Source organism: Bufo gargarizans, chromosome 1 (assembly GCF_014858855.1).
Source record: "Bufo gargarizans isolate SCDJY-AF-19 chromosome 1, ASM1485885v1, whole genome shotgun sequence".
Lineage (NCBI taxonomy): Eukaryota > Metazoa > Chordata > Amphibia > Anura > Bufonidae > Bufo > Bufo gargarizans.
The window spans coordinates 11255141-11275941 of record NC_058080.1 but is presented as its reverse complement, the minus strand read 5'-3'; the positions used below and the strand labels follow the sequence as shown (position 1 = coordinate 11275941).

Below are 20801 nucleotides of genomic sequence, written 5' to 3'. Positions count from 1 at the left end.
CTGACCATCTCCATCCTGTGCACCAGGGTGCAATGCTCTGACCATCTCCATCCTGTGCACCAGGGTGCAATGCTCTGACTATCTCCATCCTGTGCACCAGGATGCAATGCTCTGACTATCTCCATCCTGTGCACCAGGGTGCAATGCTCTGACCATCTCCATCCTGCGCACCAGGGTGCAATGCTCTGAGTATCTCCATCCTGTGCACCAGGGTGCAATGCTCTGACTATCTCCATCCTGTGCACCAGGGTGCAATGCTCTGACTACCTCCATCCTGTGCACCAGGGTGCAATGCTCTGACCATCTCCATCCTGTGCACCAGGGTGCAATGCTCTGACTATCTCCATCCTGTGCACCAGGGTGCAATGCTCTGAGTATCTCCATCCTGTGCACCAGGGTGCAATGCTCTGACTACATCCATCCTGTGCACCAGGGTGCAATGCTCTGACCATCTCCATCCTGTGCACCAGGGTGCAATGCTCTGACTATCTCCATCCTGTGCACCAGGGTGCAATGCTCTGACTATCTCCATCCTGTGCACCAGGATGCAATGCTCTGACTATCTCCATCCTGTGCACCAGGATGCAATGCTCTGACTATCTCCATCCTGTGCACCAGGGTGCAATGCTCTGACTATCTCCATCCTGTGCACCAGGATGCAATGCTCTGACTATCTCCATCCTGTGCACCAGGATGCAATGCTCTGACTATCTCCATCCTGTGCACCAGGGTGCAATGCTCTGACTATCTCCATCCTGTGCACCAGGGTGCAATGCTCTGACTATCTCCATCCTGTGCACCAGGATGCAATGCTCTGACCATCTCCATCCTGTGCACCAGGGTGCAATGCTCTGACTATCTCCATCCTGTGCACCAGGGTGCAATGCTCTGACCATCTCCATCCTGTGCACCAGGGTGAAATGCTCTGACTATCTCCATCCTGTGCACCAGGATGCAATGCTCTGACTATCTCCATCCTGTGCACCAGGGTGCAATGCTCTGACTATCTCCATCCTGTGCACCAGGGTGCAATGCTCTGACTATCTCCATCCTGTGCACCAGGGTGCAATGCTCTGACCATCTCCATCCTGTGCACCAGGGTGGAATGCTCTGACTATCTCCATCCTGTGCACCAGGGTGCAATGCTCTGACCATCTCCATCCTGTGCACCAGGGTGGAATGCTCTGACTATCTCCATCCTGTGCACCAGGGTGCAATGCTCTGACTATCTCCATCCTGTGCACCAGGGTGAAATGCTCTGACTATCTCCATCCTGTGCACCAGGATGCAATGCTCTGACTATCTCCATCCTGTGCACCAGGGTGCAATGCTCTGACTATCTCCATCCTGTGCACCAGGGTGCAATGCTCTGACTATCTCCATCCTGTGCACCAGGGTGCAATGCTCTGACTATCTCCATCCTGTGCACCAGGATGCAATGCTCTGACTATCTCCATCCTGTGCACCAGGGTGCAATGCTCTGACTATCTCCATCCTGTGCACCAGGGTGCAATGCTCTGACTATCTCCATCCTGTGCACCAGGGTGCAATGCTCTGACTATCTCCATCCTGTGCACCAGGATGCAATGCTCTGACTATCTCCATCCTGTGCACCAGGGTGCAATGCTCTGACTATCTCCATCCTGTGCACCAGGGTGCAATGCTCTGACTATCTCCATCCTGTGCACCAGGATGCAATGCTCTGACTATCTCCATCCTGTGCACCAGGGTGCAATGCTCTGACTATCTCCATCCTGTGCACCAGGATGCAATGCTCTGACTATCTCCATCCTGTGCACCAGGGTGCAATGCTCTGACTATCTCCATCCTGTGCACCAGGATGCAATGCTCTGACTATCTCCATCCTGTGCACCAGGGTGCAATGCTCTGACTATCTCCATCCTGTGCACCAGGGTGCAATGCTCTGACTATCTCCATCCTGTGCACCAGGATGCAATGCTCTGACTATCTCCATCCTGTGCACCAGGGTGCAATGCTCTGACTATCTCCATCCTGTGCACCAGGATGCAATGCTCTGACTATCTCCATCCTGTGCACCAGGATGCAATGCTCTGACTATCTCCATCCTGTGCACCAGGGTGCAATGCTCTGACTATCTCCATCCTGTGCACCAGGGTGCAATGCTCTGACTATCTCCATCCTGCGAGTGCAATGCGAATTGATGCGTTTTTCACGCGCATGTCACTTGCTTGCGGATACAATGTGGTTTTCGCGCAGCCCCATTCACTACTATGAATATAGAGCATACTGCGATTTTCACACAACGCACAAGTGATGGTGAAAATCACCGCTCATGTGCACAGCCCCATAGAAATGAAGGGGTCAGGATTCAGTGCGGGCGCAGTGCGTTCACATCACGCATTGCACCCGCGCAGAATACTCGCTCATGTAAACGGGGCCTGGCACACAAATGTATTTTTTCTCAGTGTCCGTTCTGTTTTTGCCGTGTGCATTCCGTTTCCGTATGTCCGCATTTCCATGCCGCAAAAAAATATCTTGTCTGCATTATGGACAAGGATAGGACTGTTCTATTAGGGACCAGCTGTTCCGTTCTGCAAAATACGGAATGCACACGGACGTCATCCATAATTTTTGCGGATCCGTTTTTTGCGGACTGCAAAATACATACAGTCGCGTGAAAGAGGCCTAATACATACCCTATACATAGAGCACTACAACCCCCAACATGAACTGACCACTAGACCATCCCATAATACAATTCTGTTATACTCTATACATAGAGAACTACAACCCTCAACATGACCTGACCACTGGACATGACCATAATACAATTCTGTTATACTCTATACGCAGATGACTACGACCCCCACCATCACTCATCTATTGCAGGTAGGCGCAGCGCTGCGCAGACTGCGGAGCTGGAGGGATTGCCGCTTTAAGAGGCTGGTGAGGCGCGGTGCGCTGCGGGTTACTGCAGTTCATCCAGCACGTGCCACAAGCAGCATACACACCGCAGACGGGGCCACCGAGCCCTGAAGAGGGGCTGCTATTGTTTGTCTGCTCTCTGCAGCCTCAATGGGGACCACCGGGGGAAACCCTTCCGATTAACCCCTTAACAGCCTGCTCCAGTCTCCAGGTCCCCCTCACACACTGGGTCTGTCATATGCACTTTATAGGATTAAGCCATGAAAAGACTACTGCCCCCATCATTGTAGACTGAAACCCTTGGTAACTTTCTAATATACTAATAATAATATTCTAATAAAGTTTCAATTCCTCGCCATTCTCTAAAGAATGAACTCTGCTTGATGTCAGTGAATGGGAACACTCCTGTTTGCATACAGAGACCGAAGAACTGTACAGACATAGGGGGTCATTGACCAAACAGAAATACAAGTATATTGTGAACCCCACCCTTACAATGTATCGGTTACAATGTATCAGTTGCAATGTGTTGGTTACAATGTGTAAGTTGCAATGTATCAGTTACCATGTTTCAGTTACAATGTATCGATTATAATGTATCGCTTACAATGTATAGGTTACATGTATCGGTTACAATGTATCGTTTACCATGTGTCAGTTACACTGTATCGATTATAATGTATCAGTTACAATGTGTTGGTTACAGTGTATCAGTTACAATGTATCGATTACCATGTATGATTTGCAATGTATCGGTTACAATGTGTCAGTTACAACGTGTCAATTACAAATTATCGGTTACAATGTGTCAGTAACAATGTATCAGTTACAATGTATCAGTTATAATGTATCGGTTACAATGTGTCAGTTACAACGTGTCAATTACAAATTATCGGTTACAATGTGTCAGTAACAATGTATCAGTTACAATGTATCAGTTATAATGTATCGGTTACAACGTGTCTGTTACAATGTATCGATTACTATGTGTCAGTTACAATGTATCGGTTACAATGTGTTGGTTACAATGTGTTGGTTACAATGTATCGATTACTATGTGTCAGTTACAATGTATCGGTTACAATGTATCAGTTACAATGTATCGGTTACAATGTGCCGGTTACAATGTATCGGTTACAATGTATCAGTTATAATGTATCGGTTACAACGTGTTTGTTACAATGTATCGGTTACAATGTATCGTTTACTATGTGCCCGGATTTCCCAGCTGTTCACTCTCTGATGGGGACTGCTGAGGACTATCTACATGGAGGGTCCTGCTGCCGACGCTACCACTAGTCTGACCTTAGGTGTGAACTGTCATATATATCTGAGCTTCCCTAGTAAAGGCAATATACCGTGCATCTGGAGAGTCTTCAGACCCTCTCACTCCTTACACATTTTCATACGTTCCCTCCTCGTTCTCCCCCCATAATTCTGCACTCAATCCCCATAATGAGAAAGTGAGAACAGAATATTAGAAATCTTTGGAAAAGAAAACAAAAAACTACAATTCTCCATGGACATAAATATTCAGACCCTTTGCTGTGACACTTGGTATTTAGCTCTGGGGCCTCCCATTTCTCTGGATCATCTCTGAGATGTTCTACACCTTGGGGTGTTAGGTGTTAGGTGATTGGACATGATTTGGAAAGACACAGCCCTGTCTATATAAGATCTCACAGCGGACAATCCATAGCAGAGCAAAAGCTATGAGAAGAAGAGAACTGCCTGTACAGCTCAGAGACAGGATTGTGTGGAGATCTGGAGTCAAAAACTGCACTGAAAGGTCCCAAGAGCACAATGGCCTCCATAATTCTTACATGGAAGAAGTTTGGAACATCTAGGACTCTGTCTAGAGCTGGCTGAGACACCAAACTAAGTAATCGGGGGATAGCTGCCCAATGGTCACTCTGACTGAGCTCCAAAGATCCTGAGTGTAGATAGGAGAAACTTCCAGACGGTCAACCATGACTGCAGCCTCCACCAATCTGGGCTGTATGGCAGAGTTGCCATAAAGAAGCCTCTCCTCAGTAAAAGATACATGAATGCACCTAAAGGACTCTCAGACTGTGACAAACAAGATTCTCTGGTTTGGTGAAACCAAGATTGAACTTTTTGGCCTAAATCCTAAGCATCGTGTCTGAAGGTAACCAGGCGCTCCTCATCACATGCCCAATACCATCCCTAAGGTGAAGCATGGTGGTTCATGTTCCTCTGTCTGGAGACCAGATCACTGTACAAGATCCCACCACCTATTACTAGAGGCACAGGAGCCACCTGGAATGGGTGCCCGACTCCCGTGGACACTGCACCCAGGTGTTACACGTTATGAGGGGTTACTATGATGTAAGGATTCATTTTGCCACCTACCTTTCTCTTGTGTCGGTGGATGTCTCCAATGGAATTTGTCAGGCTGTTGGGCCCCAGTAACATGCGTGTGCTGCGGGGCCACTCCGCACTGACCAGGTGGTGCTCCCCCATCAGGATCTTCCTTACATTTTCAGCTCCTGTCACCCTGATGAGCGGACGACCCAGCAAGTGAGTCTTGAAGACGCTGCCATATTTTTCTCTTCTGGAGGACTGGAAGTTGGAACCCTGAAGGGGCGAGACGGAGAAGATTCAGCCATTAGAAATTATGGAAGAAACACGGGAAAAAGGTAAAATAACCAACAAAATGAATAATTCCAAGAACTGGCCCGAGATGGACTAATAGTTCTATGTGACTCCCCTAGAGGGCACTGAGGAGCTGCCAAAAATCTTCACACCGGGTTCAGTAATCCTGGATCTTATATCATCTGTGGAGTCCGGAACGCGCAGAAACACGTAGTTATAAAACGTCGGGTAGAAATCCTCCCATTACTTCCACTCCTGGCTTTGGTTCAGGAAAAACAGCCCCAAAAACTGCATGTATGATTGGGTTATGTTCACACAGAGGTTTTTTTGTGTGTTTTTATTTTTTTTTTAGATTCGAGGCAGAATCTGCACCAAGCGTGGAAAAAATAACTTTTTTTTTCCACGCTGAGGTTTTTAAAAACAATGTGTAAAAAAAATCAAGGCGCTGAGTGAACTACCAAGTGGTCTTCCCGCTGAAATCAAGGTAAATGATGGTTTTGAGGGAGCAAAATCTGCACCAAAAACCCACGCTGGGAAAAAACTCAGTGTGAACATACCCTAAGGGCTCATGCACACGACCGTGTTTTTTTTTTCTGTGTCTGTTCCGTTTTTTTTGGCGGCCCGTATGCAGAACAATTCACCGTTGCGCCAAAAATATAGAACATGTCCTATTCTTGTCCGTTTTGCGGACAAGGCTAGGCATTGTTACAATGGATTAGCAAAAAAAAAAAAAATTGATGCAATATGGATGTCACACGGACCTATTTTTTGCAGATCCGTGTTTTGCGGTCGTGTGCGTGAGCGCGGAGTGTAAATTGCCATTGAACCTGGGAATGTTGTGACAACAGGTGACGCTACCACCGGTTATGCCGCTCACCATACAATACAAATCATCAAATTACATGTTTTTTTTATCAATTGCCTGGAGACGGCGCCAAAAACATTTAGAAAAACGTCTAATGTAAAGTTTTTGAATTCAGTAAAGCGATAAGTAGCGCGAGAATTCTATGGCCGGGGATATTTCGATCGGCTTTGGGCATCTTTATTTCGTTTTGTTACTTTGTTATTTTTCTGTTTCGCTTTGGTTCCGATTTTTTATTTTTTTTCCCTTTCCTCCTATTAGATCTATTTTAGTTGCGGAGTTGCGAAAGCTTCTCCGTCTGTTAATGTGTTTCCCAGTCCTGGGGGACCGGAGGGTAGGTGGAGCGCCCAGAGTGGCAGCGTTGTGCCCGGTGACTGGCGGGGTGCTGGCAGCCAGCTGGCCCCGGGCAGATAGCACGTGGACGGTGTAATTACTGGAGGTGTTTGGCTGCAAAGGGAGAACCAGATGTGTCTGGCTGTGCAGACTGGCAGGCGGAATAGTGAAAGGTGCATTGTCTGGGGTCACATACGGAGCTACAGTCGGGGTGTGAAAGGTTACAGAGCAGCAATCTCAGTGATTACAAGGTTTTCCCTCTGCCTCAATTACCGTCCTTGGGAGTCTAGAACTGTGAAGACCCTGGGCTGCTGCTTCTTTCAGGCTGCAGTTTTTGTGCAACTTTTTGTGCAGATTTTGATGCCGTTTTTAGCGCAGTTTTCAGCAGAGTTTAGTGCAGTTTTATGCAGTTTACTGTGCAATGTTCATCACAGTTTTTGTTGTAGTTTTCAAGGTTTTCTGTCGTCTGTACGGTTTTCATGGCGCTTTTTGCACCAAATTCACACAAAAATGGGAAATATGAGCTTTGTTTAAAAAGCAAAAACTGCATAAAAACCTGCATGTGAGATTCCACCCTTAAAAGTCATATATTCCAATAGTCACTATAAGTCCCACACTGATGTCCACCTGTTCTATATGTTATGGACAGCTGATGAACAACATGTCCACCATTACAGGGTATGTCACCCAGCTTTTCTGGACACCTGAAGGTCTCACCCTTCCAGCCAAAATATGACTCCCTGACCTTATTTCAGTAGCAATGCTCTGCAACGGCCACCGTGAGGGAACTTAAGGCTGGAATGAAGGAGAACATTCCTTTGAGGTTGTGGTTGTTAGGCTGTCCCAGCACCAGGCGTGCAGTGTGACAAAATACACAAACATACCAGAGCTGCCCACGTCAAGGCATCAGAAACACACAAGTAAACAATGTGAGCTTCTAGAAAAAAAATCTAAAATAAAAATAAGATCCTATCCTGATGCTGGTACATGCCGCTCCTCTGGTCACCTTCCCCACCGGGGGACTCCAGGGCTTCATACTTCTCATCCATTAAACTGGTCTTGCATCTTGGGGTAAAGACACATGGTCAGGTCTCCTGGTGCAGTTTTGAAAGCCAAAATCTGGAGTGAATTATAAAAGGATAGAAAGTATAAAGGGCAGATATGACTTCTCCCTTATTTGAATCCACTCCTGATTTTGGTATCCAAAACTGCATCTGGAACCCTGACCATGTGGACATACTCTTAGACAGCAGACAAAACTGCCAATTTAGTTAGGACCATCTAATGTGTATGGAATATTCCAACAAATCAATCCAACTGGGCCCCTGAACAAATCAATTCAACTAGATCCCTGACCAACTCAATACAACTGGATCCCTGACCAAATCAATCTAACTGGATCCCAGACCAAATCAACCCAACTGGATTCCTCAACAAATCAATCTAACTGGATCCTGACCAAATCAACCCAACTGGAACCTTGATTGAATCAAATCAACACTTTCCCTTGAAGCATACATGACCAAACTGAAGCTTCATTATATTCTAGATAATAAAAAGAAGATATATCTCATTGGAGAAGATACTTATGTCTTGAAAATTTTAAGAGAAATACAGACGACAACCAGCAGCAAGCCATGCATACCACAGTAGGAACCATTAAGATCTCATTGAGGCACCTCAAAAAAAAAAATAACACACTAATATTCCAGAGAAACACTTTATATATGGTCACGAGGAGCTAGATCAGACTTGATGGGACAGTCTAGGACCCCATAGGACTAGGGAACATAATCGAGCAAGTCTTTCTACAATTGTATTCCACTCCAAATTTTTTGCCATGGACCTTGGATACTACGCTTCGGGAATTGATCAAGATCTACACAAAGTAGACCAGTCAGAAGGATTACATATACTTACATACAGTAAACTATGACACTGAGGTTACTTAGTCCTAAGGGTTATCTCATAGTCTTGTCATCATAATGGACTTCATCAAACTTAATGAGGACTTTCTTCCATCCAAGCCAACATGAAATCTGTTGTAAGTTAGAACGTGTGCCTTCTAAGAAAATTGATTGTATAGGGCTATCCAACCAAGAACCAACATGTGATATTCTAGACGTCTATGGTGACTCAAGAAGGAGTTGTAACTATGGGTAAAGATGGAGGAGGCCATAGCACATAACAAAACAGAACCTTACACCTGGTGCTTGTTGATTCTACCACACAAACCCTAGGACTCTTCCATTCCTATTATTCTACTAAAGAATGGCAAAATAACCCTTGGGTTGTTTCACCTCCTCCATTATTGCTCCATTTATGGTGACGCGAGTATGAGAGCAGTCTCAGCTATCCAACCATCCCAGATATTCCTTGAGTCCCTGAGCACACAAACATGCAATGGCTCCAGAGCAATGTTTCCCACCTTGTGACTCTTTAGCTGTTGGAAAACCATGACTGCGTGCCCTGAGAGTTTGCAGCTGAAGAACCACAGGATGGGGAACACTGCTCTATTGTATGAATACTGTTGTTATAAATTTTGGATGGGAACAGTCACTTTATTTATGGGAGTCCTCCAAAAATAAGCTGATCTTAGGAGTTCCCCTGAGATCCTCTGTGGAGAAAACCAGCAGCAAGTGTTTAATTCCCGTACAGCGCCACCACAGGGGAACTGAAGGATTGCATAAGATCATGCAACACACAATGTGCCGGGGCCTCCAGAGAGATGCTCTTTGAGATCCGGAAGCTCAAGACACTGGATGATACATCTATGGTGGGTTGACCACTGCTTCATTCAAACACCTCCTAACTACAGTCTTGTGCAGTCCTAGTGGTCGAATCTTCACCTATCCAGCAGTGGATAGGTGAAACATGCTTCAGACTAGGAGACCCCTTTAACATTTCCCAATGAATGTACACTGGATCTAGGCTCTAGCACCCGTCCCCCACCACTGAGCATGTCTCTGTACAGTCTTACCAGAAGTTTATTTGCTATTTTACGCTGCCAGTCTCCTTTGGCTAAACAGAAAACGGCTATCGCGCATGAAGAGTGACTGCAAGCTCTGTGGGCCATACCATTATGTTGTCTCCCCCCGCAGCTTGGCATCATAAAAACAAATATAAGGGTTAATATAATATAAATATGGAGGTAATCTAAGCGCCTCTGTTGCTTATAGAGAGAAGAAATCCTCCAGGGTCCTGCAGGCAAACAGGAGGGCAGTTGTGAAGCTTTCAAAGTTCAGGTGACCGTGTTTCTGATCTACGTAAATATAATTAAAGTCATTTTTGTGCCATTAATAAAGAGATATTTGTACAACATTTCCACAGCGGCACAAAGACCACCTTTGTGTGGGAGCAGCAACGACCGGAGTCCAATTTATACAAAAAAAAAATATAGTATTTTTAGCCTTCGACTGTTTTTGGACGAAGCCTGTGGAAAAAGGAATATACCCTCTGCCGCCCCGCCGAAAAGAATCCCGTAGATGCGCTGCACGAAAAAGTCGTGTTTACTGATTTCTAGAATATGTTACTCAGAAGAAGACTGGGCTGAACCAGTGCAGGAAACGGAAACTGGGGTGGAGGAAACGGATCGGTGGCACCTTCTTGACCAGTGGACATATTGTGCCGCTGGGCATAAGGGGGATCGGGACAGCGCCTTCTGTGTGACGTTTAGGGTTGGGCTACACGGTCATGCGACAGCGGTGGGATGGCAGTGTAGCAGTGCTACCATAGAAATGAATGAGGTTGCTGAGTAACTCGTATGTTGTGACCGTTACCCCAGAATCGCAAAACAATCTGTGACCCCAATAATTTCTATGGCTGCCCTGCTACACTGCGATACGTGGGCACACAGCACAAGTCGCTGTGTGGCCACACCCTTATATACGTGATAATGACCCCCACCCTAACGACGAGGTGATAATCACTGAAAAGTAGGATCCTATAATACAATGCCATATAACACACCTGCAGCAGGATTGACTCCAAACCTTCCTCCTTTATCAGAGGTTCTGCAGCAGCTGAGGTGTGTATTAGGAGGTTCTGCAGCAGCTGAGGTGTATTAGGAGGATCTGCAGCAGCTGAGGTGTGTATTAGGAGGTTCTGCAGCAGCTGAGGTGTGTATTAGGAGGTTCTGCAGCAGCTGAGGTGTATTATGAGTTTCTGCAGCAGCTGAGGTGTGTATTATGTGGTTCTGCAGCAGCTGAGGTGTGTATTAGGAGGTTCTGCAGCAGCTGAGGTGTATTATGAGTTTCTGCAGCAGCTCAGGTGTGTATTATGTGGTTCTGCAGCAGCTGAGGTGTGTATTAGGAGGTTCTGCAGCAGCTGAGGTGTGTATTATGAGGTTCTGCAGCAGCTGAGGTGTGTATTAGGAGGATCTGCAGCAGCTGAGGTGTGTATTAGGAGGTTCTGCAGCAGCTGAGGTGTATTAGGAGGTTCTGCAGCAGCTAAGGTGTATTAGGAGGTTCTGCAGCAGCTGAGTTGTATTAGGAGGATCTGCAGCAGCTGAGGTGTGTATTATGAGGTTCTGCAGCAGCTGAGGTGTGTATTATGAGGTTCTGCAGCAGCTGAGGTGTATTATGAGGTTTTGCAGCAGCTGAGGTGTATTATGAGTTTCTGCAGAAGCTGAGGTGTGTATTATGAGGTTCTGCAGCAGCTGAAGTGTATTATGAGGTTCTGCAGCAGCTGAGGTGTGTATTATGAGGTTCTGCAGCAGCTGAGGTGTGTATTATAAGGTTCTTCAGCAGCTGAGGTGTATTATAAGGTTCTGCAGCAGCTGAGGTGTATTATAAGGTTCTGCAGCAGCTGAGGTGTGTATTATGAGGTTCTGCAGCAGCTGAGGTGTGTATTATGAGGTTCTGCAGCAGCTGAGGTGTATTATAAGGTTCTGCAGCAGCTGAGATGTATTATGAGGTTCTGCAGCAGCTGAGGTGTATTATAAGGTTCTGCAGCAGCTGAGGTGTATTATGAGGTTCTGCAGCAGCTGAGGTGTATTATAAGGTTCTGCAGCAGCTGAGATGTATTATGAGGTTCTGCAGCAGCTGAGGTGTATTATGAGGTTCTGCAGCAGCTGAGGTGTATTATGAGGTTCTGCAGCAGCTCAGGTGTGTATTATGAGGTTCTGCAGCAGCTGAGGTGTATTATAAGGTTCTGCAGCAGCTGAGGTGTATTATGAGGTTCTGCAGCAGCTGAGGTGTATTATGAGGTTCTGCAGCAGCTGAGGTGTGTATTATGATGTTCTGCAGCAGCTCAGGTGTGTATTAGGAGGTTCTGCAGCAGCTGAGGTGTGTATTATATGGTTCTGCAGCAGCTGAGGTGTATTATAAGGTTCTGCAGCAGCTGAGGTGTGTATTATGAGGTTCTGCAGCAGCTGAGGTGTATTATAAGGTTCTGCAGCAGCTGAGGTGTATTATAAGGTTCTGCAGCAGCTGAGGTGTATTATGAGGTTCTGCAGCAGCTGAGGTGTATTATAAGGTTCTGCAGCAGCTGAGGTGTATTATGAGGTTCTGCAGCAGCTGAGGTGTATTATGAGGTTCTGCAGCAGCTGAGGTGTGTATTATGATGTTCTGCAGCAGCTGAAGTGTATTATGAGGTTCTGCAGCAGCTCAGGTGTATTATAAGGTTCTGCAGCAGCTGAGTTGTATTATGAGGTTCTGCAGCAGCTGAGTTGTATTATGAGGTTCTGCAGCAGCTGAGTTGTATTATAAGGTTCTGCAGCAGCTGAGGTGTATTATGAGGTTCTGCAGCAGCTGAGGTGTATTATGAGGTTCTGCAGCAGCTCAGGTGTGCATAATGAGGTTCTGCAGCAGCTGAGGTGTATTATGAGGTTCTGCAGCAGCTGAGGTGTATTATGAGGTTCTGCAGCAGCTGAGGTGTATTATGAGGTTCTGCAGCAGCTGAGGTGTATTATGAGGTTCTGCAGCAGCACAGGTGTGTATTAGGAGGTTCTGCAGCAGCTGAGGTGTGTATTATATGGTTCTGCAGCAGCTGAGGTGTATTATAAGGTTCTGCAGCAGCTGAGGTGTGTATTATGAGGTTCTGCAGCAGCTGAGGTGTATTATAAGGTTCTGCAGCAGCTGAGGTGTATTATAAGGTTCTGCAGCAGCTGAGGTGTATTATGAGGTTCTGCAGCAGCTGAGGTGTGTATTATGAGGTTCTGCAGCAGCTGAGGTGTATTATAAGGTTCTGCAGCAGCTGAGGTGTATTATGAGGTTCTGCAGCAGCTGAGGTGTATTATGAGGTTCTGCAGCAGCTGAGGTGTGTATTATGATGTTCTGCAGCAGCTGAAGTGTATTATGAGGTTCTGCAGCAGCTGCGGTGTATTATGAGGTTCTGCAGCAGCTGAGATGTATTATGAGGTTCTGCAGCAACTGAGATGTATTATGAGGTTCTGCAGCAGCTGAGGTGTATTATAAGGTTCTGCAGCAGCTGAGGTGTATTATGAGGTTCTGCAGCAGCTGAGGTGTGTATTATGATGTTCTGCAGCAGCTGAAGTGTATTATGAGGTTCTGCAGCAGCTGAGGTGTATTATGAGGTTCTGCAGCAGCTGAGGTGTATTATGAGGTTCTGCAGCAACTGAGATGTATTATGAGGTTCTGCAGCAGCTGAGGTGTATTATAAGGTTCTGCAGCAGCTGAGGTGTATTATAAGGTTCTGCAGCAGCTGAGGTGTATTATGAGGTTCTGCAGCAGCTGAGATGTATTATGAGGTTCTGCAGCAGCTGAGGTGTATTATAAGGTTCTGCAGCAGCTGAGGTGTATTATGAGGTTCTGCAGCAACTGAGATGTATTATGAGGTTCTGCAGCAGCTGAGGTGTATTATAAGGTTCTGCAGCAGCTGAGGTGTATTATAAGGTTCTGCAGCAGCTGAGGTGTATTATGAGGTTCTGCAGCAGCTGAGATGTATTATGAGGTTCTGCAGCAGCTGAGGCGTGGTAGAAGTGTAACCACAACGTAGCCACACATGACACAGATGAAGACCTTGACAAATCTCATGTCCGCATTGTAAAGATTATCCCCCCAGGACTTAACAGGAGCCCCCTTCATAAACCTCTGCACCAGGTGACACATGGTTAATAGGGGCCTGGACTCATTTGCATTTTTAATCATTTGCATTTTTAAAGGAACAGGTCAGGGTTTAGTTTAGCACCTGGGGATGCAGAGCTGCAGATGTGCTCTTCCTCCCTCTCCGGGATTCCTTCTCTTCTGTCCATTGGTTTTGGCAGCTTGTGAAAACAGATGGTGACACCTATTGGTCACATAGGGCATTGCAGCCCAGTCCAAAAATATTCCAATACAGACTGGTGAGGACGGCTGCGGACGGGGTCGCTCTGCAGCACCTGTGGCCGTAAAAAAAACATCCCATTTACGTAAAGGGGTCTAAGTTTTATCGTCTGTTCTACAAATTGGTGATGCACTTTTTTTTTTTAACTGCTCCCTGTTTTCATGGTCTCTGCTTGCTGTCAGTGACTGGGAACCTTCTTGTTTACTAATACTACTCATGGCTGAGGGACGTGCAGGGCAAAAGTGCAGCAGAAATCAGGAAATCCGGGGCGTCTATCACAATGTGGCAGACCTCCAAACTTCATATTTAGACAGTAATATAGTTTTCCCTTAGGAAATAATGTAAAATTATCCAAATATAGAAATTTCTAAAATCCAAATTGCATCTAATAATGAAATAATATACAAGATGGCTCTAATATAGAGAGGAACCGGACAAAGACATAAATGTAACGCTACAAATCTACGCCTCAGATCAAAGAGAGGGACATGTAAGGAGGAGAGAGGGACATGTAAGGGGAGGAGAGGGACATGTAAGGGGAGGAGAGAGGGACATCTAAGGAGGAGAGAGGGACATGTAAGGGGAGGAGAGAGGGACATGTAAGGAGAGGAGAGGGACATGTAAGGGGAGGAGAGAGGGACATGTAAGGAGGAGAGAGGGACATGTAAGGAGGAGAGAGGGACATGTAAGGGGAGGAGAGGGACATGTAAGGAGAGGAGAGAGGGACATGTAAGGAGGAGAGAGGGACATGTAAGGAGAGGAGAGGGACATGTAAGGGGAGGAGAGGGACATGTAAGGAGAGGAGAGAGGGACATGTAAGGAGGAGAGAGGGACATGTAAGGAGAGGAGAGGGACATGTAAGGGGAGGAGAGAGGGACATGTAAGGGGAGGAGAGAGGGACATGTAAGGGGAGGAGAGAGGGACATCTAAGGAGGAGAGAGGGACATGTAAGGGGAGGAGAGAGGGACATGTAAGGAGAGGAGAGGGACATGTAAGGGGAGGAGAGAGGGACATGTAAGGAGGAGAGAGGGACATGTAAGGAGGAGAGAGGGACATGTAAGGGGAGGGAGAGGGACAGTAAGGAGAGGAGAGAGAGGGACATGTAAGGAGGAGAGAGGGACATGTAAGGAGAGGAGAGGGACATGTAAGGGGAGGAGAGAGGGACATGTAAGGAGAGGAGTAGGGACATGTAAGGGGAGGAGAGAGGGACATGTAAGGAGGAGAGAGGGACAGTAAGGGAGGAGAGGGACATGTAAGGAGAGGAGAAGGGAAATGAAGGACGAGAGAGAGGGACATGTAAGGAGAGGAGCAGGGACATGTAAGGGAGACGAGAGGGACATGTAAGGAGGCAGAGAGACATGTAAGGAGAGAAGAGGGACATGTAAGGAGAGGAGAGAGGGAAATGTAAGGAGGAGAGAGGGACATGTAAGGAGAGGAGAGGGACATGTAAGCCCGAGGGAGAGAGGGGACATGTAAGGAGAGGAGAGGGACATGTAAGGAGAGGAGAGGGACATGTAAGGAGAGGAGAGAGGGACATGTAAGGAGAGGAGAGAGGGACATGTAAGGAGAGGAGAGAGGGACATGTAAGGAGGAGAGAGACATGTAAGAAGGAGAGAGGGACATGTAAGGAGAGGAGAGGGACATGTAAGGAGAGGAGAGAGGGACATGTAAGGAGAGAGAGGGGACATGTAAGGAGAGGAGAGAGGGACATGTAAGGAGAGGAGAGAGGGACATATAAGGAGAGGAGAGGGACATAGTAAGGAGAGGAGAGAGGGACATGTAAGGAGAGGAGAGAGGGACATGTAAGGAGAGGAGAGAGGGACATGTAAGGAGGAGGAGAGGGACATGTAAGGAGAGGAGAGGGACATGTAAGGAGAGGAGAGGGACATGTAAGGGAGGAGAGAGGGACATGTAAGGGGAGGAGAGAGGGACATGTAAGGGGAGGAGAGAGGGACATGTAAGGGGAGGAGAGAGGGACATGTAAGGGGAGGAGAGAGGGACATGTAAGGGGGAGGAGAGAGAGACATGTAAGGGGAGGGAGAGAGGGACATGTAAGGGGAGGAGAGAGGGACATGTAAGGGGAGGAGAGAGGGACATGTAAGGAGAGGAGAGGGACATGTAAGGAGAGGAGAGGGACATGTAAGGAGAGGAGAGGGACATGTAAGGAGAGGAGAGAGGGACATGTAAGGAGAGGAGAGAGGGACATGTAAGGAGAGGAGAGAGAGACATGTAAGGAGGAGAGAGGGACATGTAAGGAGAGGAGAGAGAGAAATGTAAGGAGGAGAGAGGGACATGTAAGGAGGAGAGAGGGACATGTAAGGAGGAGAGAGGGACATGTAAGGAGGAGAGAGGGACATGTAAGGAGAGGAGAGGGACATGTAAGGGGAGGAGAGAGGGACATGTAAGGAGAGGAGAGGGACATGTAAGGGGAGGAGAGAGGGACATGTAAGGAGGAGAGAGGGACATGTAAGGAGAGGAGAGGGACATGTAAGGAGAGGAGAGAGGGACATGTAAGGAGAGGAGAGGGACATGTAAGGGGAGGAGAGAGGGACATGTAAGGAGGAGAGAGACATGTAAGGAGAGGAGAGGGACATGTAAGGAGAGGAGAGAGGGAAATGTAAGGAGGAGAGAGGGACATGTAAGGAGAGGAGAGGGACATGTAAGGAGGAGAGAGGGACATGTAAGGAGAGGAGAGGGACATGTAAGGAGAGGAGAGGGACATGTAAGGAGAGGAGAGGGACATGTAAGGAGAGGAGAGAGGGACATGTAAGGAGAGGAGAGAGGGACATGTAAGGAGAGGAGAGAGGGACATGTAAGGAGGAGAGAGACATGTAAGAAGGAGAGAGGGACATGTAAGGAGAGGAGAGGGACATGTAAGGAGAGGAGAGAGGGACATGTAAGGAGGAGAGAGGGACATGTAAGGAGAGGAGAGAGGGACATGTAAGGAGAGGAGAGAGGGACATATAAGGAGAGGAGAGGGACATGTAAGGAGAGGAGAGAGGGACATGTAAGGAGAGGAGAGAGGGACATGTAAGGAGAGGAGAGAGGGACATGTAAGGAGGAGAGAGGGACATGTAAGGAGAGGAGAGGGACATGTAAGGAGAGGAGAGGGACATGTAAGGGGAGGAGAGAGGGACATGTAAGGGGAGGAGAGAGGGACATGTAAGGGGAGGAGAGAGGGACATGTAAGGGGAGGAGAGAGGGACATGTAAGGGGAGGAGAGAGGGACATGTAAGGGGAGGAGAGAGGGACATGTAAGGGGAGGAGAGAGGGACATGTAAGGAGGAGAGAGGGACATGTAAGGAGGAGAGAGGGACATGTAAGGGGAGGAGAGGGACATGTAAGGAGAGGAGAGAGGGACATGTAAGGAGGAGAGAGGGACATGTAAGGAGAGGAGAGGGACATGTAAGGGGAGGAGAGAGGGACATGTAAGGAGAAGAGAGGGACATGTAAGGGGAGGAGAGAGGGACATGTAAGGAGGAGAGAGGGACATGTAAGGAGAGGAGAGGGACATGTAAGGAGAGGAGAGAGGGACATGTAAGGAGAGGAGAGGGACATGTAAGGGGAGGAGAGAGGGACATGTAAGGAGGAGAGAGACATGTAAGGAGAGAAGAGGGACATGTAAGGAGAGGAGAGAGGGAAATGTAAGGAGGAGAGAGGGACATGTAAGGAGAGGAGAGGGACATGTAAGGAGGAGAGAGGGACATGTAAGGAGAGGAGAGGGACATGTAAGGAGAGGAGAGGGACATGTAAGGAGAGGAGAGGGACATGTAAGGAGAGGAGAGAGGGACATGTAAGGAGAGGAGAGAGGGACATGTAAGGAGAGGAGAGAGGGACATGTAAGGAGGAGAGAGACATGTAAGAAGGAGAGAGGGACATGTAAGGAGAGGAGAGGGACATGTAAGGAGAGGAGAGAGGGACATGTAAGGAGGAGAGAGGGACATGTAAGGAGAGGAGAGAGGGACATGTAAGGAGAGGAGAGAGGGACATATAAGGAGAGGAGAGGGACATGTAAGGAGAGGAGAGAGGGACATGTAAGGAGAGGAGAGAGGGACATGTAAGGAGAGGAGAGAGGGAATGTAAGGAGGAGATGGAGAGGACATGTAAGGAGAGGAGAGGGACATGTAAGGAGAGGAGAGGGACATGTAAGGGGAGGAGAGAGGGACATGTAAGGGGAGGAGAGAGGGACATGTAAGGGGAGGAGAGAGGGACATGTAAGGGGAGGAGAGAGGGACATGTAAGGGGAGGAGAGAGGGACATGTAAGGGGAGGAGAGAGAGGACATGTAAGGGGAGGAGAGAGGGACATGTAAGGGGAGGAGAGAGGGACATGTAAGGGGAGGAGAGAGGGGACATGTAAGGAGAGGAGAGGGACATGTAAGGAGAGGAGAGGGACATGTAAGGAGAGGAGAGGGACATGTAAGGAGAGGAGAGAGGGACATGTAAGGAGAGGAGAGAGGGACATGTAAGGAGAGGAGAGAGGGACATGTAAGGAGGAGAGAGGGACATGTAAGGAGAGGAGAGAGGGACATGTAAGGAGGAGAGAGGGACATGTAAGGAGGAGAGAGGGACATGTAAGGAGGAGAGAGGGACATGTAAGGAGGAGAGAGGGACATGTAAGGAGAGGAGAGGGACATGTAAGGGGAGGAGAGAGGGACATGTAAGGAGAGGAGAGGGAATGTAAGGGAGGAGAGAGGGACATGTAAGGAGGAGAGAGGGACATGTAAGGAGAGGAGAGGGACATGTAAGGAGAGGAGAGAGGGACATGTAAGGAGAGGAGAGGGACATGTAAGGGGAGGAGAGAGGGACATGTAAGGAGGAGAGAGACATGTAAGGAGAGGAGAGGGACAGTAAGGAGAGGAGAGAGGGAAATGTAAGGAGGAGAGAGGGACATGTAAGGAGAGGAGAGGGACATGTAAGGAGGAGAGAGGGACATGTAAGGAGAGGAGAGGGACATGTAAGGAGAGGAGAGGGACATGTAAGGAGAGGAGAGGGACATGTAAGGAGAGGAGAGAGGGACATGTAAGGAGAGGAGAGAGGGACATGTAAGGAGAGGAGAGAGGGACATGTAAGGAGGAGAGAGACATGTAAGAAGGAGAGAGGGACATGTAAGGAGAGGAGAGGGACATGTAAGGAGAGGAGAGAGGGACATGTAAGGAGGAGAGAGGGACATGTAAGGAGAGGAGAGAGGGACATGTAAGGAGAGGAGAGAGGGACATATAAGGAGAGGAGAGGGACATGTAAGGAGAGGAGAGAGGGACATGTAAGGAGAGGAGAGAGGGACATGTAAGGAGAGGAGAGAGGGACATGTAAGGAGGAGAGAGGGACATGTAAGGAGAGGAGAGGGACATGTAAGGAGAGGAGAGGGACATGTAAGGGGAGGAGAGAGGGACATGTAAGGGGAGGAGAGAGGGACATGTAAGGGGAGGAGAGAGGGACATGTAAGGGGAGGAGAGAGGGACATGTAAGGGGAGGAGAGAGGGACATGTAAGGGGAGGAGAGAGGGACATGTAAGGGGAGGAGAGAGGGACATGTAAGGGGAGGAGAGAGGGACATGTAAGGAGAGGAGAGGGACATGTAAGGAGAAGAGAGGGACATGTAAGGAGAGGAGAGAGGGACATGTAAGGAGAGGAGAGGGACATGTAAGGAGAGGAGAGAGGGACATGTAAGGAGAGGAGAGAGGGACATGTAAGGAGAGGAGAGAGGGACATGTAAGGAGGAGAGAGGGACATGTAAGGAGAGGAGAGAGGGACATGTAAGGAGGAGAGAGGGACATGTAAGGAGGAGAGAGGGACATGTAAGGAGGAGAGAGGGACATGTAAGGAGAGAAGAGAGGGACATGTGAGGAGAGAGGGACATGTAAGGAGAGGAGAGGGACATGTAAGGAGAAGAGAGGGACATAGAAGGAGGAGAGAGGGACGTGTAAGGAGAGGAGAGGAACGTGTAAGGAGAAGAGAGGGACATGTAAGGAGAGGAGAGAGGGACATGTAAGGAGAGGAGGAAGGGACATGTGAAGAGGAGAGAGGGACATGTAAGGAGAAGGGAGGGACATGCAAGGAGAGGAGAGGGACATGTAAGGAGAGGAGAGGGACATGTAAGGAGAGGAGAGGGACATGTGAGGAGGAGAGGGACATGTAAGGAGGAGAGGGACATGTAAGGAGAGGAGAGGGACATGGAAGGAGAGAGGGACATGTGAGGAGGAGAGGGACATGTAAGGAGAGGAGAGGGACATGTGAGGAGAAGAGAGGGACATGTAAGGAGAGGAGAAGGACATGGAAGGAGAGAGGGACATGTAAGGGGAGGAGAGGGACATGTAAGGAGAGGAGAGGGACATGTGAGGAGAGAGGGACATGTAAGGAGAAGAGAGGGACATGTAAGGAGAGGAGAGGGACATGTGAGGAGGAGAGGGACATGTAAGGAGGAGAGGGACATGTAAGGAGAGGAGAGGGACATGTGAGGAGAAGAGAGGGACATGTAAGGAGAGGAGAAGGACATGGAAGGAGAGAGGGACATGTGAGGAGAGAGGGACATGTAAGGAGAAGAGAGGGACATGTAAGGAGAGGAGAGGGACATGTGAGGAGAGGAGAGAGGGACATGTAAGGAGAGGAGAGAGGGACATGTAAGGAGAGGAGAGTGGGACATGTAAGGAGAGGAGAGGGACATGTAAGGAGAGGAGAGTGGGACATGTAAGGAGAGGAGAGTGGGACATGTAAGGAGAGGAGAGAGGGACATGTAAGGAGAGGAGAGGGACATGTGAGGAGGAGAGGGACATGTAAGGAGGAGAGGGACATGGAAGGAGAG

At 48.1% G+C, this 20801-nt stretch overlaps 1 protein-coding gene across 1 annotated transcript in view; it reads right to left on the bottom strand.

Annotated features, from left to right (window-relative positions):
• LOC122938772 (cytochrome P450 26B1) overlaps positions 1–20801 on the bottom strand; it is an 82726-nt gene that overhangs the window by 9443 nt on the left and 52482 nt on the right. Inside the window, exon 3 of the mRNA XM_044294536.1 lies at positions 5281–5505. Within this exon, the coding sequence (XP_044150471.1) occupies positions 5281–5505 (225 nt within the window). The remainder of the gene's footprint in view (positions 1–5280; positions 5506–20801) is intronic.